The sequence below is a fragment of the Patagioenas fasciata genome, chromosome 7 (genome assembly GCF_037038585.1).
Source record: "Patagioenas fasciata isolate bPatFas1 chromosome 7, bPatFas1.hap1, whole genome shotgun sequence".
Taxonomy (NCBI): Eukaryota; Metazoa; Chordata; class Aves; order Columbiformes; family Columbidae; genus Patagioenas; species Patagioenas fasciata.
Window position 1 is genome coordinate 10352362 of NC_092526.1, and position 9224 is coordinate 10361585.

Here is a 9224-nt window from a genome sequence, read left to right on the forward strand (position 1 = left end):
GGTAATGTATTTTTCAGAAAAAAATAAAAATCATATTTTTGCTTTTAAAGTACTGAGCACTTTTTGTTGTAGAGCACTGTTTTCACATATGATTTTCCAAAATAATAATCTCAAGTCATATTTACACAATTTGTCTTTTCTGCAAGCAATTCTGCTATTTTTTTACCTTTAAAAGATGGAGAATGTTTGGTTTGTTTTGTTATGAGACAATGAAGATAAACTCGTGTCCATTTGAAAAAAGTGCACAGTTCCAGCAGGCTTCATAAATCCAGACATCTTTACCAGAAGGTATCTCCAGCCAAGCAACAGCAGAAACTGAGTGCTAATGAACTGTTAGGAACTGCTCTATTCACACAACTGTTACCATCATCCTCCCCTCAGCACCTCCAGTAAAGAGAGAATCTGAAAGTACTAATTCAATGCTGGTATTAATTACAGGTCAAGTTTAATTCTGGTTTATATCTTATAATTGGGAAAGCTGAATCAAATATAAAATATTAAAGCAATTTTGTACCACCCCAAAGCGTCATTTTCCTCAAAGAACTAGCTTGGCAGGTAGCTATGTATCTGCTCAAGGATCTAAGTATGACAGGGACCAGTTTTGGTTTCAAAACCACTTTTAACTTCCTCTTTCTACAAAGCTTTTCACGCACGTGTTTGCTCATGTGAGCCTTACCACAGGCTTTTTTGAAAAATGATCTTCAGCAACATATACCTCACTTTTCTATTTGTTTTTAATTGCTAAAGTCACTAGGATGACTCACATGTTTTAAAGGCAGATCTCCACTTAATAATTTTACTAATTGGGAGCCAAATTGCCTAATGCTGTGCAGGATTGAGTCTATGTTACAGAAAGCATAAGTCATGTGAGGTTCTTGCTAGATAAGAGCTGGTGTATTTTGTCTGGCCTGAGCCTGCGTTTGCTCAGCAGGGTTACATGCAAACAGTGTTTGTTCATGCAGCAAATGAGACAACATGACCTGCTTGTGCTTTTTGAGCTGAAAACACATAAACATTGTTAAATTTGAAGCTTGGAAGTGGAAGAGTGTAACAGCAAATGCATGTGATCAGTCTGAACACTGCAATGGGGAAATGCTCTTCAACCTGTGGAATAAAGGCCCAGGATGTTCACAAAGTTATTCTGTCATCTGATGAACGTAAAAGAAAAGAAATGTGGCAAGCATCAAGTTTGCTTGCTTGGATAACATGTTCAGAAAACAAAAAACATTGCAGACCACGAACCCACAAAAGTAGTTTTAACAACAGACCTTGCAAATATTTGCCATGTGTCACAAAAGCAGAAAATCCCAATTCAGTGTTCCATAGAAATACAATCTAATAATGTATACAGCTTGGAAGAAAAACAATTAGACAAAAGATTTTGCCGGAGGAGAGAAAGAAAAACGTCAGAATTGATCATTAAAATGTGAAGTATGAAAACCAAAGTAAACATATTTTTCAGAACACTATTTTTTCTCTAGAATAAAAATACAATAAATAGTATTGCAGAAAACACCTCCAGGCAAATCAGAACAGATATAGATATATATCTGTTTTAAAAGGAAACACAGAAAGCCCTTGTAAAGCTGTGTAGAGATTAAGATAATGAGACTCTCTGTATAGGCAACTGATTTGTTCAGAAATGGAAGCTGAAGGAAGGGTAAAGTTACAATAATTTCTACTACCCCGTGTTGGAGAAGGAAATCCTTCCAACTCCTTTTGGCTAGAAAGGGAATGTTTGAGTCCTGAGCCTGACTTCATAGGAGGAAGGTGCAGGAACTCCGGCCTGCGAGTCCATCCACTGGAGCCTGTGGAGTCAGTGCAGACCTCTCTGCTGGAACTGAAATCAGGATTTGGCAGCAAAACAAGAGTTTCTGGTGACACTGCAAATTTTCTTGAGCTTCCTTTTTAAGCTGTTTCTGACATTAAAAAAAAAATAAATAAATCAGTAATTCATTAGAGGATGGCAAAACATGAGTGAGAAAAAGAGCAAGGGCGTAAAACTTTATGAGCTGAGACAGTTTTGCTGACAGTACAGGTGGAGATACATAAGGCTAAGTACACTGGTAACAGATAAGAGCCGCACACAGTCTAAGGTGAGAGGCCAAAATCACAGCGGGCAAGGAGGAGAGCCCGTGTCCCAGTGGCTTCGGAAACACAAACCCCAGGAGCAGCCGCTGCTGGGCAGTTGCAGTGAAGCGCAGAACTGGCGTCTGTGTTCCCTGGCTGAGTATCACTGTGCACAGCACCACATCCCCAGGGACCATTCCAGAGCAGTGCAGAGGGACTCCCCTGCAACACGCTACTGCTGAAGCGTAATACTCGCCTCTCAGAGGGCTGCGGACCCACGGGAGGACAAGCAGGAGACTGAATCATAGGATGGTTTTAGTTGAAAGGGACCTTAGAGATCATCTAATTCTAAGGTCTCAGGCTTGCTCCCCGTCCCAGGAAGACCTGGCATCGGGGCCAGAAACGCTGCCTGGAGAAACAAACCTGGAGCCGTTCGGGGATACACGGGCACCCAGGGGTGGAGATGAGGCTGCAGCACGGCGGGAGGAACCGCTGCCGCCCGGGACACCAAGCAAATCGAGCGGTGGGGCTCTAGACCGGGCACGGACAAGCCTGTGTCCCGGGCCCGGGCAGCGATGGCTCTCCCCGCTATCCCGGGCCATTGGGAGCAGCAGCCCGGCTTGGCTCAGCCCGGCTCCGCCCTTTGGGAGCGCGCTGCTGACTCAGCCGCGGGGGGGCCCGCAGGGCGCCCAGGCGGGGCGGGCGGACGGGCTGCCCGCCGCCCTTCGGGGACATAAAAGGCCGCGGCCGGAGCCCGCCCGGGTCTTTCTGCGCCGCCGGCACCATGACGGCCATCGGGGCGCAGGTACGTCGCCGATCTGCTCCCGCGGGGGAGGCTCCGGGCTCTGCGACCGCGCATCCTCCCTCCGTGGGGCTGTTGCTCCGGCTTGTGCCTGCACAGCCAGGGTCACCCCAACCCTCACTGGAGCCACGGGCCGCAGCCGGCCAGATCCCCCCTCCCCGGACCGGCAGCAGTTCCCCCGTGTCCGTGGATTTCCCCTCCCCATAGGCGGGGCTGCAGCCGCTCTTTACCCGCACCTGGGTCTCTGAGCACCACCGCCTGCCGTGCGGGGCTGGAGGGGGTTGCGGTGTGCCTGGCTTCTATTTTAATTACATTTCGGGCCCTCTTGGAAGGTTTCGAGGAGCAGTGGGGCCGCGCGTTGCCCACGCGGGTTCTTGGGGGCTGCAGCCCCGCCAGCCCCGAGGAAGCCGAGCCGTGCCGCCCGTGGGGTGAGGAGCCGGGTCCGGACCGCAGCTGCCGCCGGCAAATGGAGGGGGGAGTCCGACTGGCTGCCACCCAATAAGGCTGTGGGAAAAGAAGGGCAGTGCTGGTAATTGGGTGCACCCCCCGCCCCGTTTCTGCTGCCTCCCCCGTCTCAGGCGTCGAGCTCCATTCTCCCAGGCAGGGGCCGACGGTTTCCTCCAGCCCTGCCAGCGCAGGAGGCTGTGCTGTGGGAGCCCTGGGGCAGGGACCTAGCTCAGCCCGGAGCCTTTGTGATCCCGAACCCGGCCCTTGACGTGGGAGTATTGTTCTTGCAGCCAGGGAACCTGGAGTGTTTCTCCCACCCTTCCTTTCTCCTGGATACAGCCTGTAACTACATTGCTTTCTTACTTGAGGAGTTTGATGTGCACAAGCAAATCACATCAAATGCTCAAGTCCCACAGCTTTGTCTCTCTGGTTTCATTTTACCCTAAAGTAGTACTGTTAACTCTTTTTTTTTTTTTTTCCTCACCCTCCCTTTTATCCTTTAAGGCGCAGAGGCTGCTGGTGCACCGGAGACCACAGAAATCCTTCTTTGAGACTCTCATCAGGAGCCTGATCATCTTGTGCGTGGCGATAGCGGTGGTCTTGTCATCCATCTCTGTCTGCGATGGCCGCTGGCTCTTTGCAAGGGGGCAGCTCTTTGGACTGTGGCACTTCTGCACCGTTAGCAATGGCACTGTCCTGAAGTGTGTCACTGACCTCAGCCTGGCCAACGTGGAGGGGTTGAGTGTGGGGATGATTCCCATAAGAAGCATGGTCGCCTTTGCTGTTGTGGTTGCCATCTTTGGCCTGGAGCTCCTGATGGTGTCCCAAGTCTGTGAGGATGCTAATGCAAGGCGGAAGTGGTCAATGGGCTCAGTTCTCATCCTCTGCTCCTTTTTGCTGTCGGCCACTGGGGTTCTGAGCTTCTCCATCCTTGTGAAGGATCACCTCACCTTCACGGGTTTCGCGCTGACATACTGGTGTGAGTTCGTCGCTGCCTTTCTCTTTTTCCTTAATGGGATCAGTGGACTTCACATCAACAGCCTCACACACCCCAGGAATAGGGTAGGCAAAATCTAGGTGCAAAGCATGTACAGAAAGGCCTTTGTGTAATCAGCTTTGCCAATTAGACTGGAAAAAAAGGGAGTCTAATGAAGTTTGAAAAGTACACCGTGTCTTAAATTGTGTGCAAGGAGGGGAAGCATGAGTCAGTCCTGGTGCCTGTAGAAGACATACCCACCCACTGGTCAGCGTTGAGGGCTGCCCAACGCGAGCAAAGCACAGACTGAGACTGGCTGCTGTTGAAATGTGGGGATTTTTGAAGGAGTGGCTTCAAGAAGATGGTGTCCCATTAAATGTGTAAAGGGGTGGCAGACTACAACCTACCCATGTGGGCTCAGTTCTGAGGCTTATACAAAGCTTGTATTGCTGGAGGTTTGGTGTTGCTGGGCTTTTTCCCCTACTCTGGAGCCTGTGAAGAATGTAACGCAACTTTAGCGTGTCTCATGGCTTTGCTCTGTCTCAGGGACAGATGATTTGTCCCTGGCCGTGCTCACTGGTATGGAGTATTGAAAGTCTTCACTGGATCTTTCCTCCATTCCCCTTTCAAAAGAGAAGGCACACAGATCTTGATCTGGTCACCAGTGTTGTTTTCTGCTGGCATGTTCCCTGTATCTGTTCTTTCCTGTGGGAGAGGTGCAGGGAGATGTAGCTGCCTGTATAACACATGCCAATAAGTCCCCCAAACTGACTCCCTCACAGCCCCTGCAAAGTTCACTGTCTTGGGGCATTGCTCTTCCTGGTTTCCTTTTCACCCATTTTGGGCAAGTGGGACAAGGTCTGCAGGGGCTTGAAGCTGGGCATCGTGACTGGGCAGACCATGCTGAGACCACTGCACCTTCTGGGGTGTGTTTTGGTTCTCAGAGTGTCCTGCTGGGGCAGTGGGAAATCAACTCATCCTGTAGTTGAGTCTCCTGTAGCATTTCCTCTGGGAGGATAAAGCTCTAGATCTTCTTGACCAGACCAAGTCCTTTTCTTCCCTGATTAACAGTGGGCTTGGGATGAGAAGCCCAAGATTGCTCAAGGAGGGTCTGATGGGAACAGCTGTAATCTGTCACAGCTGATGGAAATGCAAAGACACTGAGACAAAATTATATTAAGGCTGGTCTTCCTCCTGCCAGTGCCTGAGTCAAGATCTCTATAATTGCTGCAGCTTTTAAGGTCCCTGTGGTGTCTGATGTAAAATAAGAAAAGACCTCAGGGGTTGGGTTGCCCCACATGTGTCCTCCTTGCCCAACATACAGCACTCCATTGACCACAGATTAAAGTGTCTTTGGAGCATTTCAGGGTCTCTGATTAAATGTTTGGTTTATATCCTCTGGTAAGACTGCTTGTAATTTTCTGTGAGGACAAATGTTTCTACGTGTTTCATCTCTGTAACTTGTCTGATAGCTGTTGAACAAGGTTTTCAATTCCTGTGCAGCAAGTTTGACAGAGTTTTTTACCTGAAACAAAAGCTTCATAGCACAAGGGCTGGGAAGGTTGTGTAGGTGAGCTATGAGTAAACAACTTTGTCTTTGAAAGTGAAGAATCCTAAGTCCTGCCTGAGCATACATCCACACCTGCTGAATGTGCTCCTGTGGGTTCACCTTCATGAGGACAGTTTCCATTCATTCTCAGATTTCTGTAACTTTTCAAGACAATTCTCCTAAGGCTGTTTCACAATGCAGTTTCAGACCAGGCTAGCTCTGGACTGTGCCAATTGTGCTCTTGCATGTGCATCTGCCCATCTTTCTGGTGAGATAATGCACAAAGCTGTGCAAGACAGCCAACTCCTGAAGCTCTTCCATGTTTGAGGCTCTGTTATGGTTTCTTGATCCTCTCAAGGACAAGGACTTGTGCCTTTAGCCTGTTTCTGGAAAACTGCACTGTGATTCTGCTTCTGTAAAGGTGCTTTTGATTTGCCAGATTGCACTGTTGAGGACATGGTGGTGGGCTGAACTTGCAAATGCTTGTGTGAACAGTGCTGTTGGCTTTAGCAGAGCCACTTAATCCAGAGAGATTCTGCAAGGTCCGGTCCCAGACTGTTTCACTTTGGTGTTACCAGGTGGTAAAGTGCCTTAACTAACCAATAAATCAGTTATGGTGCTTGGGGATGCCCATGCCAGGCAGGACAGTTCCCCTATGTTAGGTGAAGAGTGTCCGTGGTTTGTCTAGAAACATGGATGTAATTTCAGAGTGGCTTCTTGGTGACGTTCAGAACTGGAAATAATTTCTCTATGCGTGTTCCCCTTATTGCTAGTGGGCAGCAGTGCCAGACTGAGCCCCAGGCTGGTGCTTCCCATTCGGGTTAGAGGGAGGCAGCAGATAATTGGCCAGTGAGTTCACCCAAGACTTGGTGGAAATATGAATGATTTTAGGATGTCCTCTGCTAGCTGAAGAGGCCTTTTGTTGGGGGTAGGGAATCCTCCATGGAAAATACAATAATTCCTTTTTCCAACTGGCTTTGTGTGATACTACTTACTGATGCTGGGAGATGCATTTTGATGGCTAAATACTACAAAACAAGGTTGATTGTCTTGGAAACATCCTTATATAGAGCAACTTGTGCAGCAACGGGTAACTGCTCATTTTCTGAAGCCTGTGGAAGTAACAAGCAACATTCCTGAAGTTTATTAAATAAATTTCTTTGAAATTAGATAACTGTAATTCTTTCTTTTTACATTTAGATATCAGGGTGCAGATTTAAGGGGATGAGCAGGGTTTATGTAATCTCTGCGGCACCAATTCTGTGTGTTTATCCAGCTAGATGAATGAAGAAACAACTGCTTGGCACTTCGCCGAGCTCCAACCAAGGAAGCCAAGACCCTACAGCTGCTGCACATTCCCCTCTCCTTTCCCCTCCAGGGTCTCCACACCAACCCAAGCAGCCAGCACTGCTTACTTGTCTTGCAAAAACAAGAGGGACAGTCAGCTGTGCTGCTTCGTGGGAATTAGAGATAACCTTGAGGCTCTTAATGATTTCCTGCTGTTGCATGTGCTCTGTTTACCAGCTAGAGAGCTCCTTCCTGTGTCCTTCACCTCTCTCTCCCCACACTGCACCCTGGGTCTAAAACATCCTTGCTCTTTTCCCCAGCTTTGCAGAAGTGGTATCTGAGCACAAAGGTGTTTATACACTTTTCCCCCAAGTTCACTGTGCTGACAGGTTTAGTTAAATGTAGTTAAACAGACCTCCAGCTTCACCACTTAATTAGTTTATATAACCTCAAATAAGTTGATTGGCACCTGGTGTTCTTTCTGATGGGAGAGGCCGTTGGTCAGTCTCAGGTGGTTTAATATCCCTTGAAAGCAGGATAATGAATGTCACCTCTTGTTAATGAGCTGTTTAAACTTGCTCAGTTACTAAATTTAATTGGAAACTTGTGCACAAACCACTACTTGTGGATGAGAATAAGGAAATAATGGTACAGGGCATACTAACTAGAAAGATATCCTGGACTGTTACTGGTACTTTGATTTTTAGCTCTACAGTACCTTCATCGCTTGTGTTTGGAGGGACACCTGGTTTGGGGGTTGAGCTTTGCTTGCTTTTGTGAGTCAGGGGAAGGTGGTTACAGAAAAACAATTCCTCATCTGCTTTCTCTTTCCCTCTGCTGGGGCCTGTGGTAAGCCAGTAATGGCCTTTCTTCTAAACCTTCCCATCAGCTTGCACCTGTAAGAAGGGCCTTGTTTCTGGGTGGAAGAAAGGTCTGCCCTGAGGGGTGTTCTGGAAGGGGTGTTGGCGGGATTCCTGGGGCCTCTCACCTTCATGTGGATCCAATCCCTCTGAATTGGCACCACCCTCTTCTGAAAAGGTTCATTTCAGGTCCCCCAATGCATTGCACAGTGTAATTATTCACTGCACAGTGTAATTGTTCACTGCACAACAATACTGCGACTTGATTCTGACAGTTTTGCTGGGAACTTCCTTGTTTGCTGTATTGGGAGAGAAAATCCATTAATTACTTCCTTTTAAATTCAGCCTTAGATCTTTGACCACTGATGTTCAAGCTGCTGGAGCTGCTGCCTGCACGGCTGGCTCCCCAGGGGACCGGGGCTGAATGGCCAGAGGTTGACACCAGTGTCCCAGAACAAGGGTAACTACTTGTCTGAAAGATGGTACTCAAGTCCCCTTTCCTGATGATAAACTGCTTTATGTTGAATACCCATAACAAGTACAGAAAAAGGGAAGTCAGTAAAGCCTGAATACGGAGTTTGTATTCAGCCTGTGTCAGTTGTTTCAGGCCACTGGGTTTGTGCCTGGCACCCCGTGATCTCCCACTCTCTGTGTTGCTCACTGAGATTTACTTCCCTGTTCCTCTTCATCTGCTTATAAACATATCAACATTCCTGGAGCTAAGTAGCTCTTTTCTTCAATATTCTTCCATTCAGTTAATCGAGAGATCCCCAGCAGGGAAGGGTGATTTTGCGTCACCTGTGCAGAAGATGGGCAAGGTAAGAATCCATACCACTTTGGTGGTGGTTGGCAGCACCTTTCTACCTCCAGGTCACAGCACCATAATGCCTGGGACCACCTGCCTGAGCTGACTTAGTCTTCCCAAAGAGCTGAGGACTCTGAATGCCAGCTGACAGCTGAGGGTTTTTACGGATCCTCAGCTTTTCGTACAAACCAGGTCAGTGCTTGATGCCAGAAGCAAATGTAAAAGAGAACCTGGCAATACTTCCTTATTATTTTGGGGGGTTTGTTTGTTTGGGGTGGGTTTTTTTGTTGTTGTTATTTCAGGAAGGTCGAATAAAACAAAAATAGCCATGTAGAGCAACTTATGCTAGAACTTTTTTTTAAATACAAAAAATAAGAGCATTTTGTTTCAGGGCATGTGGTTCACCCCTGTTCCACCAGGGCTACAGT

General features: G+C 47.7%; 1 protein-coding gene across 1 annotated transcript; it reads left to right on the forward strand.

Moving 5' to 3' along the window:
• Positions 1-2583: 2583 nt before the first annotated feature.
• On the forward strand, positions 2584-7018 carry TMEM37 (transmembrane protein 37). Its single transcript, XM_065841037.2, has 2 exons — positions 2584-2875; positions 3824-7018. Exons 1-2 carry the CDS (start codon positions 2855-2857, stop codon positions 4394-4396), a joined length of 594 nt encoding a protein of 197 aa, XP_065697109.1. The 5' UTR covers positions 2584-2854; the 3' UTR covers positions 4397-7018.
• Positions 7019-9224: the final 2206 nt, after the last annotated feature.